Source organism: Dermacentor albipictus, chromosome 1, assembly GCF_038994185.2.
Source record: "Dermacentor albipictus isolate Rhodes 1998 colony chromosome 1, USDA_Dalb.pri_finalv2, whole genome shotgun sequence".
Taxonomy (NCBI): domain Eukaryota; kingdom Metazoa; phylum Arthropoda; class Arachnida; order Ixodida; family Ixodidae; genus Dermacentor; species Dermacentor albipictus.
This window is the reverse complement of record NC_091821.1, coordinates 476,925,283-476,949,511: the sequence shown is the minus strand read 5'-3', so window position 1 is coordinate 476,949,511 and position 24,229 is coordinate 476,925,283. Positions and strand designations below refer to the sequence as shown.

At 44.5% G+C, this 24,229-nt stretch overlaps 1 protein-coding gene across 1 annotated transcript; it reads right to left on the bottom strand.

Moving 5' to 3' along the window:
• Positions 1-2,948: 2,948 nt before the first annotated feature.
• On the bottom strand, positions 2,949-8,545 carry LOC135900326 (adult-specific rigid cuticular protein 15.7-like). Its single transcript, XM_070537943.1, has 3 exons — positions 8,409-8,545; positions 5,236-5,379; positions 2,949-3,650 (listed from the first exon to the last, which is right to left on the bottom strand). The coding sequence occupies exons 1-3, from the start codon at positions 8,418-8,420 to the stop codon at positions 3,069-3,071; spliced, it is 738 nt and encodes a 245-aa protein (XP_070394044.1). The 5' UTR covers positions 8,421-8,545; the 3' UTR covers positions 2,949-3,068.
• Between the last annotated feature and the right edge of the window lie 15,684 nt (positions 8,546-24,229).

Sequence of the window (24,229 nt, the reverse complement as noted above, 5' to 3'; positions counted from 1 at the left end):
ATATGGCTCCTGCCAACATGCGAGCGCTGGCCGAGATCGAAGAAATTCACGCTCAAAACAAACTTATAGTCATGTATTCAATCGCCCAAAGACGACGAAGGCGACGCAGAAGGGTTTGGGTGCGGCAAGTATTTCTCGACAGGGCCGTGGACGGCGATTTTCACAACCTTTTCGCCAAGCTCCGAGTTGGTGACACTGTGATGTTTCATAACATCATGCGCATGTCGCCCCAGCAGTTCCGCTTCCTTGAAAACCTAATGAGACCACTCATCGAAGTTCGGAGCACGCATCTGCGGCCATCGATTTCCTCGGCGGATAAACCAGATGAACTGAAAACAGTCTCGCAAGGCGCACTGCAAAAATTTTCACGAACACAGCCAATCGTGTGCACGGAATGGCGGAATGGCACTTCTCGCGCCCGGAGCTGTCTGCAGACGGGAGGACGGAAGTGTCGTCACCGGTTGTTGAAAGCCGATAGCTTATCGGTCATTGGCTGTGTCGCAACAGTCGTAACATAACAGTCGTAAATGTTGCCGACCCTTTAACACTCTCACCCACGGTTTATGCGAGAATTGTGCACGTTGGTACCTTTACGTTCGCAGTCTGAACTAGACGCATACGCTTGTTGCGCTTCCGCTTACGTATGTTACGAAAAATCGGCGCCTTACGAACGTAGTCTGAACATAGCAAAAAACGTCAACTTAGAAAAGCAGGCACGTGGTTACAAAAAGAACCTGGTATGTCACCTAAAGAGATCAGGGCTGCCAGATTCGAGACCCTCGCTAGCACAAGGGAAACAGATGGACCTGTGTGGTACTGGATAACAGTCGCAGGGCTAGATCTAGTCGCATAAATACCATGTTTAGTGGGCGGATAGATAGCCGTCGCCGTAGCACAATTGGTAGTGCAACGCAAGCGTAATGCGGGGGATGTAGGTTCGGCTAAAACCGGTGGCAGGCTATCTTTTCGTCCACTTTCGTTTCTCTTCATTATTTTCTATCTTTCAACCAAAAATAATTTCCCTGATGATTTGCTTGGCTTCATTGTTTGTTGGCTATATATGGTCATGATCACAAAAAAAAATGAAGCACCTCTGTATCCCCTTTCCTCTCGTTTATGTATATATACACATAGAAAGACCTCACAGGCCTACGAAGAGGCATAGCGTGAGGGGGGCATATGGTAGAGTTTGTCACAACATGCAATCGGTAAAAAGGTATGGATGCTAAAGGGATTCGTACATTGGTAGTAATATCAAATTTACATATGTACAGAAATACGTCAAAAACAAAGAAAAAAACGGAATGAACAGATAAGCATTGTTTAAAAACATCGAGAACAGCAAGAAGTATTACATAAAAGTAGCAAGATACTTAGCGTTCAGACGTTATACACAGCGTAGTGTTGAAAAAAGAAACAGAAAAAAAGCATGTGGCATAACTCGTGCCAATGCATTGGAACGAGTTTATATTTATACATAAAATGGTTCCGGTATGTGATCATCCAATAGTTCCTTGCCACAAAACACGTAATGGATGGTCCCCAGGTATGATAGGTGGTTCAAAAAACGACGCACGACGCCAGTAACGCCACGTGGCAATTGTCATGGCTGGAACTGCCCAGTGCCAGCGTTCTCCGCCATGCGAGAGTGTATGACACCCGCCACACACGCTGCTCCGTTCGTCGTCTGCTACAGCTCTTCGCTGCGGCGATGCACCAAATACTTGCTACCCATGCAGGAAAGACGTTATAGCGAAAAGCTTTACTTACGTGGCTAATGCATAAACAAAGAAAATTTGGCCTCAACTGTTATTTTGTTGCTTTTTCAGCGTGCAGCCGAACACGCCCGCTTTCAAAAGTGGGGTGGAGGTGGGCAAATGGCCTACTTCACCCCTCCAGTTGTGACAGTGGGGGTCAAGTGAACCCTGCTCACCCCCTCCTCCCCCTGGTAAGTACGCCTATCACCAATACTCTAAACGACTCTTGCTTATCTCAAGTGCTGACCGGTTGATGCTTCCATCCACTTTAAATTTAAGCGCTTCTGGAAAGTGTAGGTTACCTACGGGTCTCACTGGGTGAATGCTTTCTCATTCCAGCAGCATTACCCATTCCCCGTCTACGTCGTCATAGGGTCCCTTATAATCTAGAAATGCTATCCATAAAGGTCCATTCTGAGCTACTGAAATCTTCATGCGCTCAGTTACCACCAACATCTTATTCTCTAAGTGTCTGCCTGGTCTGAACCCGTTCTATAGTTCCCCCAGTACATAATTTTTTCCAAGCACTTCGACAGTTCCAATTTTATGGCTAGCATTGTCATTATATTTATCACCGATGTTAGTGCAACTGGCCTTCACGTGCTTGTCCTATCGTTATCGCTTTTGTCTTTGTAGATGAAGTTCATTTTGCTTTCACGCCATCCAACCGGAATTTTCTTCGTTTTAATCACTTGCCCGAAGGCCTTAGTCAGCAGTGCCTTGTTCTTTGTACCGAAGTGTTTGATTAGCTGTATTAATATTTCATTGGGTCCTGGAGCTCTATAACTAAAGACATTTTCTTCCCCTGTTCTGGCACGGTCCTGGCGCCTCTTTCAGACCTGTGTGGTACTCAACGCAAAGATTATAATAGATACATATACGTAAGTGTCGATATTTCTGATGAAACTGCAACAACGTCAATGTACTCCGGAAGCATAAACATTACATTAATATTCGTGCGCGTCGGCAACAAAAAATTATGCACGACTGGCCATAGTTTTCACGAATTATGGTGATGACGAAAAACCTCTATAGAACAATTTACAGAAGAACAGTAAAGCGCTATTCCTCCGGGCCTCGTGGTGGGTTCGTGTCGCGAAGTCAAAAGAGAGACCGCTGTTTCCCCCAGTTTCTGAAGGCTAAAACAGAACATCACGCAGAAAACAAATAAATAGTCTTTACTAGAAGTTATTTAACTATATCTTTATTTTTTATATGCCCTGCTACAATCTGTCACATCAAGCACAGCGCAAAAGTTCCAACGGCAGCATCTGGCGTTGGTCTTGTCTCACGTGGCCTAAGAGACATGCATTATCGACGCCGGTAGCCACGGTGACTGGAAGACCAGCTCCCGTAAACAGCAGGAGCACCGTGGACACCAGGGCGGTTGCTCGCACCGTAGCCGGCGGCAGTGAAGCTGTAGGGAGGTTGGCCACCGTAAGCGTATCCACCGAGGGATGGACTGCTAGCAGTGTTTCCTTCACGTCCGAACGGAGCGTACGCGTAGCCTCCAGCAGCGCCTGCGTTGGGGCTGTGTCCGTATTTGCCGTAACCACTGTAGCCACCAGCGTTGTAAGGGGCTGCCACCCTAACGGTATAAGCTGTAGGTGCACCAATCCGGTCAGCTGCTGAAAGAACAGGATGGACCACTGGTGCAAGGTTGAAAACCGCGTCGGCGCTCTCTTCAAGAGTGGCAGCTGGTTCGTTGGCGTCCATGGTGGCCCGGAAGCCGTACTCATCAGCGATGTAGTTCACACGCCCGTAGAGGCCATTCACGTCGCGGTAGCCGTACAAACCGGTCTTTGTGTTTTTGGAGTCGCTCTGCGGGCTGCGGAGCTGTCGATTTCCGTACTCATCCACATTGTCGTAGCCAAAGTTGTGCGGGTGAGGTGGCTATAAAGAAATAAACAAGACAGAAGTTGTAGACTGCACCGTACTTGTGCTTTTGTGTGACTGCATACAACGTGGCATTGTGCAAATGCATATTTGAGGAAATTGTTGATGAGATTGTCAAAAATAAAGTCCGAACTATTGAAGTTAGTGAGCGGGATTAATTCTGCGCTGGGGTGTTAGTCCTAGTGAGCAGTATTGCCATTGTCTAAAATGAAGCTAAATTACATTATGTGCCTTATATGTGACTCATATATGACCAAGCAAATACTGAAGAAACGAGAGCTGCAAAATATCAAGTTTTGCGAGAGAGTCACTGTGCCTTATTCTGTGACTTCTAGCCAGCAGAATTCCTTGAGCTTTGCATCTCTGCTTTACTGAGTGGCATCGCGTCTTAGAAGCACGACTACGTACGCAGAAGAGTCATTGCGTCTCGCGTCAGTGTGAGCGTAGCCGTTGCTCAGCGCGTTGGGCATATTGCTCCTTGCGGGTAGCCAGAATATCGAGCATATTTCCAGCAGCGCCAGGAACATTCTTTGCGAAAATTAAAGAGTGTGATGTTCCAAAAATACCTCAAATACAATCTGTTGGTATATTTCCGGATAGTCCTCTTTTCTTGACTGGATAGGTTGAATTCCAGGAGGTGGTGTTCGCGTAGAGAATTTAACATGCTATAGTATACTATATGGGGCGGAATGAAAAGGCCTTTCTGAAAGAATTGGTGAACTCATTGTGTCGTCATTTTAGGCATGCTTGTTGAAATGAGCGAAACATATTTAAGTTGTCTCTGCACTACATTGCACTAAAGAATTTACTTGTCGTGAATATGCATTCCCTTTGATCCACTGCTTGGTATTCTTTGGAATTTACCACTATGGATATCTCACCTTCGCTGCTGATACCAGCTCTTTTAGAGCTGCCTAAAAGCTCAACTTTGAAAGAAAATGTAGGTACAGGTTGTTTGGATTTGTCACACGAGCAGTTTAAGTGGACCGCGCCGTTGGTATATATTTAGAAAAGACACTGTTCTCTAAGGTATGAGGTAGCATGTACTTAGCGCCCTTCTGTCTTTGCAAACAAGCGCTCATTCAAATGGTATCTCATGCGTTGCCCTAATCTACAAAGACCTTTTATCTGACGACGATCACTTCGTAAAGATTAATGATCAGATGCTGAAAATAATCCGTATGAAAAAAAAACTGCGGTGCCACCTATGCCAGTAAACTATGAAAGTATATCTACAATTCAGTCCCTACATTCCTGCTTGTTATGGGGAACTACTTGCATTGACACACAGGTCGTCCTTCACATTGTATAGTGAATTCCTAGTGTCATATGTCGAATGTACTATTCCACTTTGGTTTGCGCGGTTTGAATTCTGGTTGCGACTGCTAGTATGATATCCCTATGCGTAAATACGAGCCCAGTCTTCTGAAGGAATGCCTCAATCTTCTTCAGAGCTTTCTGTAGGCTTTTAGTTTAGATCCCACGCATTGCCTAGATGTTTGCTAAACTTATTGTGATTCGGGCTTCGCCTTCTTCAAACGCTGCATGGTTTTGCAATCAATGCTAGATGACCTATACTCACATAGGTGTAGGTGTTGTATCCTTGGTAGGGAGCAGCGGCAGTATTGTAGCCGCTGAAGCCGGACGCCGGATACACAGCCTGATTCAACGGATGGTGGTGCAGTCCGTAGCCTTCTACGATGAGGCAGACTAACAGCACTTGGACCTAGTGTTGCGAGAAAGAACGATACTTGAGCACTTTGCTGGCAAGATGTCCTCATACGGGTGACACAGAGTGCGTTTCATACCGTGACACTCAATGGGCCCGATTCCTTCTTTCACTCTATACACAAGTGACTGGCGACATGTATAATGCACCTGCACGGCCGATGACCCTATGGCGGCTCTAGTGCACGAGTAGTGTCTGGTTAATACACCTCGTATAAAACTATTTGCCAACTCTAGTTAGGTCCATCACCTCTTCGTGAAGTCACTAGCTATATATACCTAGGAGTGACCCTTAACAATTCACTATCATGGAATGATCACATAACTAACGCTTGCGCTTCAGCCTTCAGAAAACTGCCTGCTGAGACACAAACTTAAGAAAGCCCCACCTAACGTTAAGATGCTATGCTACACCTCCCTAATTAGACCTAAGCACGAATATGCTTGCATAGTTTGGGATCTATACACAAAAACTAATATCAATTGAATTAAGACGGCAAGCTGGGCGAGTTGGTGATTGAACATGTTCCTGTGGGTGGGCAGCGCAACCCGGACGAAGGACGAAAGGAAGTACACAACACGTGCGCAAACCAGTTGTTAGTCTGCGCTTTTGTTGTGTACTTCCTTTCGTCTTTCGTTCGGGTTGCGCTGCCCACCCACAGGAACATGAAGTGATATCAATAGTCTTGAGATAATTCAGAGAAAAGCGGTCAGATTTATATTTAACAAGTTTTCCAGATGTGATTCCCCCACCGAACTTATGAAAATTAACAACCTTGAACCACTCGAACATAGAAGAAAAAAACAGAGACTTGAATTCCTTAAACTACTTCACACTAACAATTTATCCCTTGACCCATCTGAACATTTATCACAGTTATCGACCAGAACTACACGCCACCGCAGACATGATGCATTAACCTTACTTTGCAAGAACAAACACATATAGGTTTTATTTTTTTTCCTCGAACTGTAACCGAATGGAATTGTATAAATTGAATCTACTTCCTAATCTTGTTTTTCATTGTTCCGTTTGTTTTGTGAATCCGATTTTCTTTGTATGTACCATATGTTGCCCTCCCTGCTTGGACCACGTGTCCTCAGTATTCAATAAATAAAACAAAATAAAAATAAAATAAGTAGATAGAAGGACATTAATTTGGCCCCGGCTGTAAGGGTGCGCTTCTTATGTAGCCTTGGCAGTTGCACGAAGTACTTTCCACTTTACGAAAATGCATAAGATTGGTTTCAGTGTATAAGTTGTGTGACCGGACCAGTTGCTAATCCGTTGTAAGCAGAGCGCACCAGTGCATGCAGAACTGACAGAAGAATCAGGCGCAAGCGCTCTTGCTCGTTTCTTCTGTCGGTCCTCCGTCAACTGTTGCGCTGTTTCTTTTACAACGAGGATTTTTAGGGCTGCTTTCCCTACTATTGTGTCCACGTGTAGAAAAAATTCCCGCAGATGGTGCAATACCGAGCCGACCCGCGGCAGAGATGAAGCAGGCGTTAAGCACCCTCCATACGTGGGCCGACTACGAAGATAGTGCGATGCCAGTCCGACCCACGGTGGAGGTGCAGTTCGCCATTAAGGGGCCCACACACACAGCTTCACTGGCCATCCTTCTTCACAGAGTGGAAGGCCACTGACCTTTTGTAAGCTGAAAGGAATAAACTAGTGGAAAGTGTTCCACTCGAAAAAATTCCTTCTTGTAGATTAAATGATGATTCAACAGATAAAAAATATACACAAAATAAGAGGACTGCTCGGAAGAGCAATTGGAAAAGTTATTTCCTCGAACTTACTCATTAAGCATTTGCGAAATTGAGAGTAAGTAACAGAGTGCAACGATGATCTGGTTGGTGCACATCTGTCCAGGTGTGCAGTGCAAAAGAAATATGACTAACGGTGCGGAATATTCGAAGCTTACGAATAACAACTCGAATGCTGTTGAATTCGATTCGGTTTTTGAAACAAACACTATTCGTGAATGCTATTATTTCTCGAAATGGTTTCGAATATCTTAAAGCTCAACCGGCGCGCAATCAATCATAATGTTGGAACAATAGTGTGCTAGCATTCACACCGTTCGAAATATTCGACATAAAACGCAGGAATTTACGTGACGTAGTAGGCAGTACAACACTCGGAGAGCAGAAATTTTCCTGCTAAACCACCATCATTCCCACGCACCGAAGTGTCTTGCCTAGGCAAACTGCTTATTCGTCCATATTGCTCCATTAGCGCTCATATCAAACAACGCTTTTTAATGTGACTTTTCTGAGGTGAAGCTTGCTAAAGCTTCGGAAATGCTACAGAACGTGAACATCGTTTGACTTTAATGATCAAAAGGACTGCTGACTATTCCAACACTTTTCGACAATGGTTCAATATCCGACTCGATTCGCTGCTGATATTACTCGAATCGTATTCGATTCCATTTCGACATTTACCATTCGCACACACCCCCCGAGAAGAAAGGCAAAGCAAGTTACCGTACCAACTCGCCCAACTGTCTATCCTTTTGAAAGGCAAAGCGACCAGAAAAAGTCAATCTTTTGCTCATTTGTTTTTCCTTCGCATCTTTTGCACTACAAGACCTTGAGTTTTACGTGGTTGCAGAAAGACCGTATAGATTACTGCTATTAGCTTCTGCTTGGCGTACTGGAACTGTGCAATATCGCATACTGAACTGAACATCACATCACGCATATATACTATCAAGTTGAGTTGTTTTTATAAGGACCAGTAAACAATGAATTTTATTACCGGCAGCTGCCAGTAACTTGCTACTAAGCTAGTTCTAAAATATGCTTGGCAATCATCCTCCCGATAACGAGTGCGTCCCTTGATAAGATTTAGTAATATTAGGGCGCCTGATTGTTGCCTGATTGCTTTGTCCCGTAGTTCGTTGCTAAAGTGTCGTTTTATCTTTTATCAACGCTACGCCTACCAATACCAACTTAGAAGTTGAGTATCAAAATAAGTAATGAAATGAAGAAAAATAAATGAATGAAGATTTCTCTCACCGTTGGAAACATTGCGAATGTTGTGGATATCGATCGAGTAGTCAGAAGAGCTGCCGTAAACCGAGCGGTGCAGGAACTGGGGGCGAACGACTGGCGGCCTCTTCCTGAGAGCAGCTAGCTTTTATGCTCAGGCCGGCAACGCCTGTCTACCTGTTGCGTACGCGTCGAGCGTAATCGCAAGCCGTCTTGTTTCGCGCTGTTTTCTTTCCTTTCGTATCTTACATAACCACAGTGCCATGCGGTAACGCGCCTCAAGTTGCCCTTTACGTAAAAGGCGCGACCGCCTTAAGGTGGCCTGGCATACATGCTTGCTGTACTTGAATTTCCGGTGAATACGGTTGCAATCGTGAGTCCGAGCGATTGACATTCGTGCACGTTTTTTTTACTGCTGTTTTTTTTTACACAAGATGCTGCTTCTTATTTGTATCCGACTGTCCGGTTCAATGAGGTAGTCTTCTTCAATTAGTAGCTGCAAGGAATAAACACACTGCACAGTCATTGGTGTTATTTTTGTCCGCGTGTTCAAAATATAAAGCCTCCATGGGCGAGGCTCTCTTGACATTTCTTTATTCTTGGGTATACTTTGATAGAGAGAGAGAGAAGGGAAGAAGGAAAGGCAGAGAGATTAACCAGATTGAGTCCAGTTTGCTACCCTACACGTGGGGAGGGTGTAGAAGATGAATTTTGGGCTGTTTTCTCTCTGACAAAGTTATGAACGTAAAATGGGACCAAACCCTTATGCTCAGGTGGCTTTTGGACGTATGCTGTGAAGCTATGAAGGAATTTCGAGAACATAGCGTCATGGCGTTGACCACTATTTTGGCATTTGAAGTATTTTCGTTCAGGCACTTCGCACTCATTTTCTACAGTGTAACGTAGTGCTATAATAATGAAGATATAATTATAAACCTATCTGCAATTATGATATTCTTAATTCAGTCTCCTGAATAGCTAATCCATACGCTGATTCGATGGATGAATTAATGATTAAATGCAGAATGAAAATTAGGTATGTTTACTAAAAAGTGGAAGAGAACAAGTTATGTCACGTTTCTAGCATTACAGAAGCTGTTTTGCATTGAATACAATTATTGTGATGCTGACGTTTGGCGGTGCGCCTTGATAACCACCCAATGAGAAATGGCATCCTAGTTCAAGGTAAAAACACCGAAGCTTTCATTTTTTTATCGTATCGGTCATCCAATAAAAATTATGGTTGTAAATCTTTAGAATAACAAAGGTGAAATTAGTGAAGAGAAATTATTTAGAGTTACATTTAAAGCAGTCATAAAATTAACTGAGCAATGTCATTATCAGGGTTTTGATCACATCATTTCGAATGACATTTCGAAGGGTCCCTTTGGCCTAATATACAGGGGGGGGGCATCATGATGAAACGAACATTATTAAAGATATGGCTGCATGAGCATGTAAAACAAGTAGGTGGGGTATAAGGCACAACTTAAGTGGAGCGCAATGAGTTTTAAGATATAAAATTAACTGTTATAATTGATGCTACAACTTCAGCAGATTACATTATTTGAGAGATCGATCTAGTATATTTCTTTCTTTTTCAATAGATAATGGTAAAAGTGTTTGTTAACGTTGCTAGCCGAACCGTCTAAATTATACGCAGCACGCGAGTCGTCGTGATATGCGTGTAAGGGTGATAAGATGTTTTCAACGTAAATCATCGAAGTAAAACTACAGCTTATGAAACAGGAAAGGTATGGTGATCCTTCAGCGGTAATGTAATGTTTTGTGTCCGATAAACCCTCTCATTGGAGTAATGTTATGCAGATGATTCCGCGGCAATGTGTTGAAACGGACTGCACACTTTTATACTCTTGGTGTTGTGGTAAATAAATTGAGGACTACAAATTTCGCAAGCGCCCTCAAGCATCGATTGAACAAAACTTCATATGCTAGGTATTAGAGAGGGATCAGCATAAGGTTTGTCCTACATATCCAAATGACTTTGATATGTTAGCTCCTCATTTCTGGATGTGTTCAGACCAAGCAAGTTTATTTGTTGTAGTGAAGCGCACGTAAAGATGTGAGTGACATTGCGCTATGAGTGTTGATTTAGAGGAGCAGGGGTAGCTAAGAATTGAATTTTCATGCGGTATTTGCTTGAGCTTACGTTTTCTAATGTTGAACATCATTGAAAAATTAGTACCAAGTCTCAATAACATTTTTGTCTTATTGTAGCACTGTCTTGCTTTGAACTAAACTAGTATGCGATGGTAAATGACGCGGTCGTTTCTGAAGAGACGCATATGAAAAGAAATACCACTGGAAAGATGAGTAATAAATGATTCTTTAGGGAGAAGGCCCATGAAAGCCCTTCCTAAGCCCGGACATGGGTTTTGTGGTGTCCGAATGAGCAGCGCCCTGCGAGGATGCAGCCAATCCAGCCAAAGACATGGGAGATAAGGGTAAGCTAGGACAGCATTAGTTACTGATGTGGAACACAATCAAAGGTGTTTATTAAGTCTGGGTAGAGGAAATGGACGTCAAATGAAACGTCTAGGAATAAGTGCAGCTAAGTTGTCAATTCCAGAACTCGCATTTCACATGAAAGTGCAAAACGAAAATGCTGCCGGTTATTGAATAAAGATTTATTGTCAATGTGGGAAATGACGTGTGAATGTAGTCCTATGTGCTGAATAACCTTGCATGTCATACTGGTGAAAAACCTGTGGCAGTATTTGACTTATACCCCTGTCAAGCGGGCAAGTTAAGTGCACTTACGGCGAGTGCACTCGGTTTTTAAGTGCACTTTCCCAAATCTTAACGTCGCAGCGGAGTGTACTCTCAGGTGAGTGCAATCAAGTCGGAGTACGTTCACGGAACGCACTTTGCTGGCCGAGTGCGTAGCCTCGCCGCCAATGGTTTGCAGGAGTGCCTAGCCTCGCCACCAACGCTTTCAACGACGCAAAATGTAATGCATAGAAAAAGGACACAAAAGTTCATTTCAGTTATTGAGCAGCTTTTAACAATATAATTTGTGTTTAGCGAGTAGCGAAACAGCGCAATAAAGAAACGAATTTATCATGTACGCAACTAACAGCGCTAGAATGATGCGGCACTGCGGCGCCGCCATGCTCATTCAGTTCGTGTTTATTTTGGTGTGAAAGCGTGCTGACCACGCCGGTCGTGCTTTGAGTCGTGTGCGCGGCATATTGCAGTGTAGCTAAATATCTAACTCGCCGTCTTTGCTCATATATACTCGCTCATATTCTGTTCTAGCAGGATCATGAACAGGATCAACTGCCGCACGCCGCCATGTTGTTTTGGATTGGCTAGGCATTCGTCTTGGCCAGCATTGACTTGCAACACACTTATAGCAAAAACGTCTTCGTTTTTGGTTCAGACAAATAGATGAAGTTTGTTTTTATATATAATTCTACTTAAAACAATCGCTTTTAAGCAGCTTTCACTTGTTAATTTACATCTTTAAAAATGCGCTCTTAGTCTGTCACCGTTTTTTTTTTACTGCGAGTGCACTTTGTTTTCCCGTTAAAAAGCACCTTGCCTAAAGTGTGACTCAAGGTACAGAAGCGCACTCCCCGTAAGTGCACTTAACTTGCCCGCTTGACAGGGGTATTAGTGGGATAGCTCGATTGAAAAATGGGGTGAACTTTAATGCCTTTCCAGTCAATTGGCAGGGAACTACGTTCAAGGGGTTACACAAATATTGCTAGGATATGGCTGGGAATGGGTTTTGTATTCTTTAATAAGTTGGGGTTCATTTTGTCTTGAACGGAGTACTTGGAGATTGTAACATAGAAAATGAGCTTGCAATGTCTTCATTGGAGATATCAGTGTGGGTTTGTAGCCTGGCGAAACAAAATTGTTATGTACGAAAATTGGCGGATTAAAACCGGGACAAATTTTTGTTCATGGCATTTGAGCGAACGTCAGGTGGAAACTGAGAGCAATCTAGATAACGCAATGAAATTACGTGTGAGCTGTTCCTTTTCTTGTAGGATATTATGTAGGTCCAAAGAAGAAAATCTGCTTGGATTTGCTTTAATGTGCTAGTGCATTCACCGAGGCACGCCAGATAGCTTGCCAAGATTCAATGAAACTGAGAACTCAGGGTCACAGCAGAGTCGCTATTTTTATTTGAATAATTTTGCAACGAAATTTAAAAACAGAGGTTTTACCGTGTTGCCACGAATGTAAGGCCGGCCCATATAGCTTTAAACCAAAAAGAGTAACTCTTCATATATATATACATATATATATATATATATATATATATATATATATATATATATGTATATATATATATCTATACACAGACACACACAGAAGCCAGGTTTCCTCTGCTGCTGAATAATATGCAGAAGGTACGAAAGGTCATGCACAAAACACGAAAGAACGTAGGTTTACATAAGCAATCCTCTGTTTCAATCATTACCTGAACGCCCCTGTGGACGGCTGTCACTTTGTGCCACAACGCGCGCGGAAATCCATCCTGCGCCCTATTTAGCTAATCGAGGGTGCGAGCGTGAGCAGCAGCCGTGATGTTATACGGAACAGTGATGTTATGTTGAATGGTTGAGTTAAAGAATAGGCCGTGATGTTACGAGGAACCGTGATATTACGAGCAGCCGTGATGCTATACAGAACCACGAATGTTATGCAAGCACCCTTGATGTTACAAGGAGCCGCGATGTTATAAGCAACCAAGACATTACAAGGAACTGTGATGTTAACAGAACCGTGATGTTACAAGCAGCCGTTATGTTACGAGGAACCGTGATATTACGAGCAGCCGTGATGCTATACAGAACCACGAATGTTATGCAAGCACCCTTGATGTTACAAGGAACCGCGATGTTATAAGCAACCTAGACATTACAAGGAACTGTGATGTTAACAGAACCGTGATGTTACAAGCAGCCGTCATATAAAGGAATCTGTGATGTTGCAAACTTCCGGCAAGTTACAAAGAATCATAATGTAGCGCAGTATACATAATCCTTTAACATAAGGTTTTTTAATAAACGCCAAATTATTGGTAGTCTAGAATCTAATTAGCGGGGACGAGTTTGGTTTGGTAGAGCGTTGTGCAGCTGTAGCGTTTCGTGGTCCCATAGGCTAATAGGAAAATATTGCGATTCAACAAAATTACATGAGTGATGACATAGATTTTATTCATTGTGCAACATCTCTTCCTGAAGCCAGCCGTTTCCCTTGGTTGATTGAAGTCGATTGTTGCCCTGATTCTATCGAAAATTATATTGGTGAGTGTTTTATATAATAATAAAAGCAATTGTAATGGGCCTATAGCTCAATTCTTTAACGTCTCCCCTCCTATGAATTGAATTCTCGTGCTTTACGTGGCAAAACCACGACTTGATTATGAGGAACGCCGTAGTGGGGCAGTTTAGATTTACTTTGACCTCCAGGGGATTCTTAACACGCCGCCTATGCACGGGACACGGGCGTTCTTGCATTTCGCCCCCCCCCCCCTCCTGGAAAGGCGGCTGCAGCGGCCGGGATTTGACCCCGCGTTCTCTTGCATAGCAGTGCAGCACCATAGCCGCTGATCCGCCGTGGTAGGTAAGCGCTGCAGATCATGTATGAATTAAGAATAAAGAATAAAGTACAGTAATCCGGGACACCCGAAGAAATTTACATTGGGTAAGGTTCATCCCCATGAGCGATTGGTTACACCAATTAGGGCGTCAACGACAAAGCGGACTATATTGAAATCTTCAACTGTTTTATTTCTGTTTAGGTAACTTCATCACCATCATCATCATCATCATCATCATCATCATCATCATCAGCCTAGTTACGCCCACTGCAGGGCAAAGGCCTCTCACATACTTCTCACTACCCCGGTCATATACTAATTGTGGCCATGTTGTCCCTGCAAACGTCTTAATGTCATCCGCCCACCTAACTTTCTGCCGCCCCCTGCTACGCTTCCCTTCCCTTGGAATCCAGTCCGTAACCCATAGTGACCATCGGTTATCTTCCCTCCTCATTACATGTCCGGCCCATGCCCATTTCTTTTTCTTGATTTCAACTAAGATGTCGTTCACCCGCGTTTGTTGCCTCACCCAATCTGCTCTTTTCTTATCCCTTAACGTTACACCCATCATTCTTCTTTCCATAGCTCGTTCCGTCGTCCTCAATTTCAGCAGAACCCTTTTCGTAAGCCTCCAGGTTTCCGCCCCATATGTGAGTACAGGTAACACACAGCTCTTATACACGTTCCTTTTGAGGGATAGTGGCAACCTGCTGTTCATGATTTGAGAATGCCTGCCAAATGCACCCCAGCCCATTCTTATTCTTCTGGTTCTTTCAGTCTCATGATCCGGATCCGTGGTCACTACCTGCCCTAAGTAGATGTATTCCCTTACCACTTCCAGTGCTTCGCTACCTATCGTAAACAGCTGTTCTCTTCCGAGACTGTTAAACAATACTTTAGTTTTCTGCAGATTAATTTTCAGACCCACCCTTCTGCTTTGCCTCTCCAGGTCAGTGAGCATGCATTGCAATTGGTCTCCTGAGTTACTAAGCAAGGCAATATCATCAGCGAGTCGCAAGTTGCTAAGGTATTCTCCATCAACTTTTATCTCCAATTCTTCCCACTCCAGGCCTCTGAATACCTCCTGTAAATAAACATGCTGTGAATAGCATTGGAGATATCGTATCTCCCTGTCTGACGCCTTTCTTTATAGGGATTTTGTTGCTTTCTTTGTGGAGGACTACGGTGGCTGTGGAGCCGCTATAGATATCTTCCAGTATTTTTACATATGGCTCATCTACACCCTGATTCCGTAATGCCTCCATGACTGCTGAGGTTTCGACTGAATCAAACGCTTTCTCGTAATCAATGAAAGCGATATATAAGGGTTGGTTATATTCTGCACATTTCTCTATCACTTGATTGATAGTGTGAATATGGTCTATTGTTGAGTAGCCTTTACGGAATCCTGCCTGGTCCTTTGCTTGACAGAAGTTTAAGGTGTTCCTGATTCTATTTGCGATTACCTTAGTAAATACTTTGTAGGCAACGGACAGTAAGCTGATCGGTCTATTATTTTTCAATTCTTTGGCGTCCCCTTTCTTATGTATTAGGATTTTGTTAACGTTCTTCCAAGATTCCGGCACGCTCGTGGTTATGAGGCATTGCGTATACAGGGTGGCCAGTTTCTCTTGAACAATCTGACCCCCATCCTTACAAATCCGCTGTTACCTGATCCTCCCCAGCTGCCTTCTCCCTTTGCATAGCTCCTAAGGCTTTCTTTACTTCTTCTGGCGTTACCTGCGGGATTTCGAATTCCTCTAGGCTATTCTCTCTTCCACGATCGTCGTGGGTGCCACTGGTACTGTATAAATCTCTATGGAACTCCTCAGCCACTTGAACTATCTCATCCATATTAGTAACGATATTGCCGGCTTTGTCTCTTAACGCACACATCTGATTCTTGCCTATTCCTAGTTTCTTCTTCACTGTTTTTAGGCTTCCTCCGTTCCTGAGAGCCTATTCAATTCTATCCATATTATAGTTCCTGATGTCCGCTGTCTTACGCTTATTGATTAACTTAGAAAGTTCTGCCAGTTCTATTCTAGCTGTAGGGTTAGAGGCTTTCATACATTGGCGTTTCTTGATCAGATCTTTCGTCTCCTGCGATAGTTTACTGGTTTCCTGTCTAGCGGCGTTACCACCGACTTCTATTGCGCACTCCTTAGTGATGCCCATGAGATTGTCGTTCATTGCTTCAACACTAAGGTCCTCTTCCTGAGTTAAAGCCGAATACCTGTTCTGTAGCTTGATCCGGAATTCCTCTAGTTTCCCTCTTACCGCTAACTCATTGATTGGCTTCTTGTGTACCAGTTTCTTCCGCTCCCTCCTCAAGTCTAGGTTAATTCGAGTTCTTACCATCCTATGGTCACTGCAGCGTACCCTGCCGAGCACGTCTACATCTTGTATTATGCCAGGGTTCGCGCAGAGTATGAAGTCTATTTCATTTCTAGTCTCACCATTCGGGCTCTTCAACGTCCACTTTCGACTAACCCGCTTGCGGAAAAAGGTATTCGTTATCCGCATATTATTCTGTTCTGCAAACTCTACTAATAATTCTCCTCTGCTATTCCTAGAGCCTATGCCATATTCCCCCACTTACTTGTCTCCAGCCTGCTTCTTGCCTACCCTGGCATTGAAGTCGCCCATCAGTATAGTGTATTTTGTTTTGACTTTACCCATCGCCGATTCTACGTCTTCATAAAAGCTTTCGACTTCCTGGTCATCATGACTGCATGTAGGGGCATAGACTTGTACCACCTTCAATTTGTACCTCTTATTAAGTTTCACAACAAGACCTGCCACCCTCTCGTTAATGCTATAGAATTCCTGTATGTAACCAGCTATTTCCTTATTAATCCGGAATCCGACTCCTAGTTCTCGTCTCTCCGCTAAGCCCCGGTAACACAGTACATGCCCGCTTTTTAGCACTGTAGACGCTTCTTTTGTCCTCGTAACCTCACTGAGCCCTATTATATCCCATTTACTACCCTCTAATTCTTCCAATAACACTGCTAGACTCGCCTCACTAGAGAGCGTTCTAACGTTAAACGTTGCCAGGTTCAGATTCCAATGGGGGCCTGTCCGGAGCCAGGTATTCTTAGCACCCTCTGCAGCGTCACAAATCTGACCGCCACCGTGGTCAGTTGCTTCGCGGCTGCTGGGGACTGAGGGCCGGGGTTTGATTGTTGTATTCATATAGGAGGTTGTGGCCAAGTACTGCACCACGGTGGCCAATCCTGCTCTGGTGAGAGAGGGCGTTACTGGTTCTGGTCACCGGGATCAGGCCGCACTCCAGGCCTGTTTGTGCAATTTTCTCAACACACGGTTTTTTTTTTGTATTTTCCGGTGGAGAATTGCGCGGCACCGGGCTTTGAATCACGGTCCTCTTGCCCTGGAGACGGATACTCTACCGTGCCTGCAGGAGATAAATTTAAAATTAAATTATGGGGTGTTACGTGACCAAACCACTTTCTGATTATGCACGCCGTAGTGGAGGACTCCGAAAATTTCGACCACCTGGGGTTCTTTAACGTTCACCTAATTCTAAGTACACGGGTGTTTTCGCATTTCGCCCCCATCGAAATGCGGCCGCCGTGGCCGGGATCGATCCCGCGCCCTCGTGTTCAGCAGTCTAACACCATAGCCACTGAGCAACCACGGCGGGTCCCGCAGGAGTTGTACGCCTCATTTAACCTACAGTGGTGCCCTATTTGATCAGTCAAGGTGGACCAATCTGAGCTCGGTTGTATCGCATGGATGGAACTCGGCTTGAGAACCTGGTATTTATGACCTGCACATGTGTGGCCACACATAATTGAGGATATATAATTTTTTTTAGGAGGGTTGCCGTACAGTGATAAAATGAAGGAAAGGACATTAAACACAAAGAAAAAAAAGAAGAAAAAAAAGGGGGAAAAAGGAACATAACATGTGATTTGAACTCGTGACCCTTCAATGTTGCCCGGAAAGGTAGCTCAGTTGGTTGGTTCGTCAAGCCACCGGTTTCTTTCAAGCGCGAGTGGCTGGAAGGCATAATTTCTTGGAAAATTGGCCACCAGAGGAGCAGCGTGAACTCGAGCGGGTTTAGAGACTAGGCAAACTGCCTTAAAATATTTAGACTTGAGGGGAACCTTCGTTAACAAACTATAACACGGCAATCAGCACTCGAATTTAATTATAACCCTAATAATAATTGTAAATATTGATCTCATCTATAGGATCTAAAGCGCGCGTTGTTGCTTTGTCTCTGCGTGTAGTAGTTAAGAGGTTAAGAGAGCCAGTTTAAGGGCGGAGAAGAAGGAAGGAAAGGAAAGTCTCTGAAGCAAACTTGCAGAGCGGTGGTTTTCAAGCGCAACCGTGGTAGAGAAACGGAAGGCGATATAAGCGTGCGTAGCCATGATACGCACACGACAAACTGCCTTAAAATATTTAGACTTGAGTTAAAGCTTCGTTAACAAACTATAACACGGCAATCAGAACTCGAATACGACGAGAGAAATTATTGAGACGTGGAAAATTCCCTTGAAATAAATATGGTTTGTGAGACAAATGCTTGTATATATTGAACCTCTTAAAAGATGAGGGGGGAAACATGCGCTCACCGAGAGGACATCGTCGACACGAGACCACCACCAGGCACCTTACTGAGATGTGGAGAGCTTCGCGGCCGGAACGAAGCCTCCCCTCTCCGCCGGCCAAGAGGAGAAAACGCGCTTTCCGATCGCTCAAGGTTGCGCGGACATAGTATACTAACTCTAGCGTCTAGGAAAAGCTCAACAGGTGCGAGGGCGGCACGCATAGCGTGGGAAGCTAGCCGCCAGAATAGCTATCTCAAGGACTGCTGCTGACGAGGGCGAAATACCTTCGTGTAATTATAATAACCCTAATAGGACTACTTTCAAAGAAAAAAAAGAAAAAAAAGGCAACGGCCCAGAAGGCTATACTACGAGTGCTATGACTGATACTTTTCCATATATATGTATTCATCTCATCTATGGGATCGCATGCGCGCGCTGTTGCTTTGTCTCTGCGTGTAGTAGTTAAGAGAGCCAGTTTAAGGGCGGAGAAGAAGGAAAGAGATGAAAGCAGTATTGCAACGCCGTGGTTTTAGAGCGCAACCGTGGTAGAGAAACGGAAGGCGATATAAGCATGCGTAGCCATGATACGCACACGAAAAACTGCCTTACAATATTTAGACTTTAGGGGAACCTTCGTCAACAAACTATAACACGGCAATCAGCACTCGAATTTAATTATAGCCCTAATAATAATTGTAAATATTCATCTCATCTATAGGATCTAAAGCGCGCGCTGTTGCTTTGTCTCTGTGTGTAGTAGTTAAGAGAGCCAGTTTAAGGGCGGAGAAGAGGGAACGAAAGGAAAGTCTCTGAAGCAAACGTGCAGTGCCGTGGTTTTAAAGCGCAACCGTGGTAGAGAAACGGAAGGCGATATAAGCGTACGTGGCCATGATACGCACACGACAAACTGCCTTACAATACTTAGACTTGAGTTAAAGCTTCGTTAACAAACTATAACATGGCAATCAGCACTCGAATACGACGAGAGAAATTATTGAGACGTGGAAAATTCCCTTGAAATAAATCTGGTTTGCGAGACAAATACCTGTATGTATTGAACCTCTTAAAAGATTAGGGGGGAAATATGCGCTCACCGAGAGGGCATCGTCAGCATGAGACCACCAACAGGCGCCTTAGGTAACTTAAGCATCAGTAAATAGATGAACGCTGAAGGATTTTACTTAAACGCACTTAAAGTCAGGGGAAGCCCGAGGGGGCCCGGCTCCCTCGCCATTTATTAAGGAGTGGTTCGCCTCCCCCTCTCCCCCCCCCACCTCGGGAGGTCAACTGTAGCACTGCGGCATCAATTCGATAAGCGCTGGAGGAGGTTTCGTTAGCAGTAGTGCCTTGTGTCGGGCTATTCTTACGCTCCATTTTTATAGGGCAGCACTTTGGTGCCAATTTCTGCGGGGAGGGTCAGCTTAACTGAGCAAACGAGCACAGCGAAGGGTAAAAGTGCTAATACGAAGCGCAGCGGGGGATGAAAGTATCAAGGAGGAAAGCTGAGGAGGAGGGTTTGGCGAAAGTGTGAGCAGAAATATAGTAGCGGATTCGCCCGCAAGGCGAAGCATCGATTTCGAGAGCAAATTAGTGCGCAGCTATACGAAGTAAGGATGGTAGTTTTGTCGGCCGTATGAACTTGGAAACATTCGCTTTCTAACTGAACTAACAAGCGTGTGGTGTCAACAGGCACGAGACAACATGAACACATCACACTCGATGAGCGCGGACACTTGCTGTGAAACAATGGTGTGAGCAACGCTGCTGCAGCAGCGAGCGCAGTGACCTTCGTGCTGTCTACCGCTTCAACAGAAGAGTGACCAGCACACAACGCATACAAAGGTGTGAGCAGTCTGCAGGTAATTTTCAAAATACGGCGTGCGCGACAGCGGCCGACCGTACAAAGAACACACTTGTCAAGTTAGGTGCGCGCTGTACGCAGCACCAACACTAGTTCGCTTTCTGCAGGCTACGCCCAGTTGAAAAACACAACAGGAAATTTTAAGAGTCTGTCGTATTTTGGGACGTTGTTTCTGTAGTTCTGCTGCCTGTAGTTCTGTTGCCTGTAGTTCTGTAGTGTTGGCTGTAGTTCTGTAGTGAGTCTGTAGTTCTGTTGTCTGTAGTGTGACGTCCTGTAGTAGAAAGTTGTGTAGTTCTTGATCAATATTTAATTAAAAATTGACAGAGACGTCCGTAAGGTTATGTAAATTTGTTAGTACAAAAAGAAAAACATAAAAGTAAAAAAAATTAAAAAAAAAGAAACGTCTTTGCCTAGGATTCGAACATGCGACCTCTCGATTCCTAGCCCGGCATCTTACCATTGCACCACCCCGGACATGCTTTTCGAGTGTACATTTTGGCCATGTGAATAGTACGACGTGCTGATGCGCTGATGTTTACATTTGCATTTTGAGAGCCAAGATCCGCTATCACTCCACCGCGTCAAGTGCCGCATCTCTAGAAGAGCAAGAGTGTTCGTACCATCGACAAGTACATCGTGCAGTGCTAGAACATCGATTTTGATTTACGATATCCATATTAAATAAGAAATTCAGAAATAGACAACGTTGACTTTTAGGGTTATTACTGCTAGTTTCGACAGTTGTCTCTCGTTCTTTACACTTTTGAGCGCGCATATAATTCGTGTGCTCAATGCAAAATAGCTACATGAACATTCGTGGATGAGAGTTCTTTCTGACAGCATACTGGCTTCTCACGGCAGCACTGTACCAGATTAATGAGACCGGAGCGAGACAGCTTTTCACGCAACTTTGTGGAACAACCCAAATCTTCTTTTCCGCTTCGCATAAGCTTGTGAAATATTCCTGGGAAATTAACTAATGTGTCAGTGTAACAGCACATGTAAGTCCACAGGCCTGTGTGCCACATCTTACCAAAAAAAAAAACGGATACGCAGCCATTCCCTCGGATGGTATGATTTTGATCAGCGGCCGATCTTGAGGAGGCCGGTAGGGCGTTGCTGGTGCCGCGTCGTCACGGTACAATTATAACTATTCGCCACGTCGACTTTATTACCGGTGTCGGTGCCATCAGCATTGCCGGCTTCAGAGAAGCGCGATTGAATACCGCGCAAGAGAAAAGTACAGTGTACACCACCGATGCGAAAACATACAATTTTAAAGGACCGCGACGGAAAGCGCTTCTGTTGCGACTTCGGAACTCTTGGCCGTCGCGACCGAATGTTTCTGCTGCGACGTCAGAATTGGTGTCGTAACGTCGGAGTCGCTGTCAGGATATAAGGCTGTTCCGACTTCAGAACTCTTGTCGCGACAGAATGCTTCTGTTGCGAAATCAGAATTTCTGTCGTAATGTCAGAAATGTCTCCCAATTAAGAAATGTCAACAACTTCTGTCGTACAACAGAATTTCTGTAGTTGCGACAGGAATTCCTTTTGTCTTTTTCAACCGGGCACTACAGAAGCTTGTCGCATCACACAATTTCAGTGCACTTCTGTTGTCATCATTGGGTACATGTTGCGGCGATAGGTTTCCGTTGTGGAACAGTTCTTTGTAGTACAACAGAAGTTTGTCCATTACTTCAGGAACACTTCTGTTATGACAACTGGGGGCCTGTTGCAATGATAGGCTTCTGTCGTACAACAACATTTTTCTGTAGTACAACAGAAGTTGGTCGCATTACTTCAGGAACACTTCTGTTGTGACAATTGGGGGCCTGTTGCCACAATAGGTTTCTGTAGTATTTCAACAGCTCTCTGTAGCACTACAGAAGTTTTTCGGGTTACTTCAGGAACATTTCTGTTGGGACAACAGGGTGCCTGTAGTGATGACAATTTTTTCTGTAGTACTACAAAAATCTGTTGTAGAGCTTCAGCTTTCTGTTGTAACAACAGACATACGACAGACTGTACTTCTGTAGTAGCAACAACAAATGTCTGTTGTACATCAGAAAAGTCTGTCGCTCCATCAGGAATCTGTAGTTACTACAGAAAAATCCTGTTGTACAACAGAAATTTCTGTAGTACTGAACACAACCTCTGTTGTCATTTTCAACTGGGCGAGCCTGCGAGATAGACTGCGACTTGTGGCACTTTAATTTTCTTCGCCAATTGCCGTTTCTGAGCTCACCTTTCTCTCGTCCTATATTTTTAAATCCATTTACCTGTTTCCCCGTACAGCTTTGCAAAGCGAAAATATATTGGTTAACCTCACTGTCTTCTACTTGTTTCCCTCTCTATCGCCACATAAACATTTGCGGAGGTTGCATCGCAGTCAGAGTCCCTGAGGCGCGCAATAAAACTGCAGTAATTGCAAAGCGACCCGGTTGCCGACTTTGTTCATTATGAAGAAGCCGCATGATCGAGAGAAATGCAGAGCCACCTCACTTGACATGGTCTGTCTTTCAAGAAGCTGCTGAAATGAGAAAGCGTGGTCGGCACCTTGGATCCCATTCAGGAGTGGCTTGCGCCCCTTAGGGCTTGTACTTGTTTGCCCGAATGTTTAAGTTTCATCGAACTCTTTAGCGTAGCGTGCGTTTTTTAGGTGCGTGTGTGTATACACGTAATGTAAATAGTGTTTGCTCATGTTACGGAAATAATTTCCGAGCAATAAAGTAAGCAACAAGCGTGGTTGGTAGTGCACCCGAATCCAAATTGATCATTGCTCCAATAAGATCGGTCGACATCATGGTCGTGGCGTTTGTAGGTAGTCTTTATTAGCCCTGTAACCATAGTGAAGCTGCATGGCGCAGCAAATGAGTAGATTTACAGCCTTTTATCATTTTGGATCAGCAAATGATAAGGTGTGCATAGGTTTGGTCACTTGTTTTTCTGTGCATCAGCTTTCGTGGTTGACCGCTTTCGAATGTAATGGAGTTATAAAGCTCGGAATGTTAATTGCTCAGATTGCTATTAAATATAACAAGGACATTCTAAGGTTTTTTTAGACATGCCACCAACCGACGCGGTAGCTCCATTGCTATGGCCTTGCGCTGCTAAACGTGAGGTCATTTGTTCAACCAGGCCATGGCCGCCATGTTCCAGTCGGGGTGGAAGACAAGAAACACCGTAAAAAAGTGTACAATGCCTTGTTACGACGTGGCAACGTGGAATGTTCCAGCGTTGTCCAGGCGTTTCTGAAATAACATATCTGCATATAAAACCAATCAGGCTAGTAAATATTAAAAAATACTTTCTTTCGCCTATCACGTACCATTTTTATTCACTTTTTGCTTCAACTGTACAACATCCACCACACACACTTTACGATGCTACAAGTCTAGCTTCTCAGGCACGTGTTGCATACACATGGCAACAGACTTCATTACCGACGGCGATATCCAAGATGAGCAGAAGGCCAACCTCCATATCCAGCTGGGGCACCATGGACACCCGGAGCGTAACCCGCTGCATAACCGGTAGCCCCGTAGCCATAGGGAACACTGCCGCCGTAAGTGTATCCTCGAAGTGCTGGACCGCTGGCAACGTATGCTTGACGTCCGTAAGGGGCGTAACCACGGGCTCCAGCAGCGCCTGCGTAGGGGTTGTATCCGTATCTGCCGTACCCACTGTAGCCACCAGCATTGTAAGGTGATGCCGCCCTAGCAGCAAAGGCTGTGGGTGCACCAGTCTGTGCAGCTCCTGAAGGAACCGGAGGCACGACTGGCGCAGCGTTGAAGACAGCGTCGGCGCTGGCACCAGGGGCGGTGCC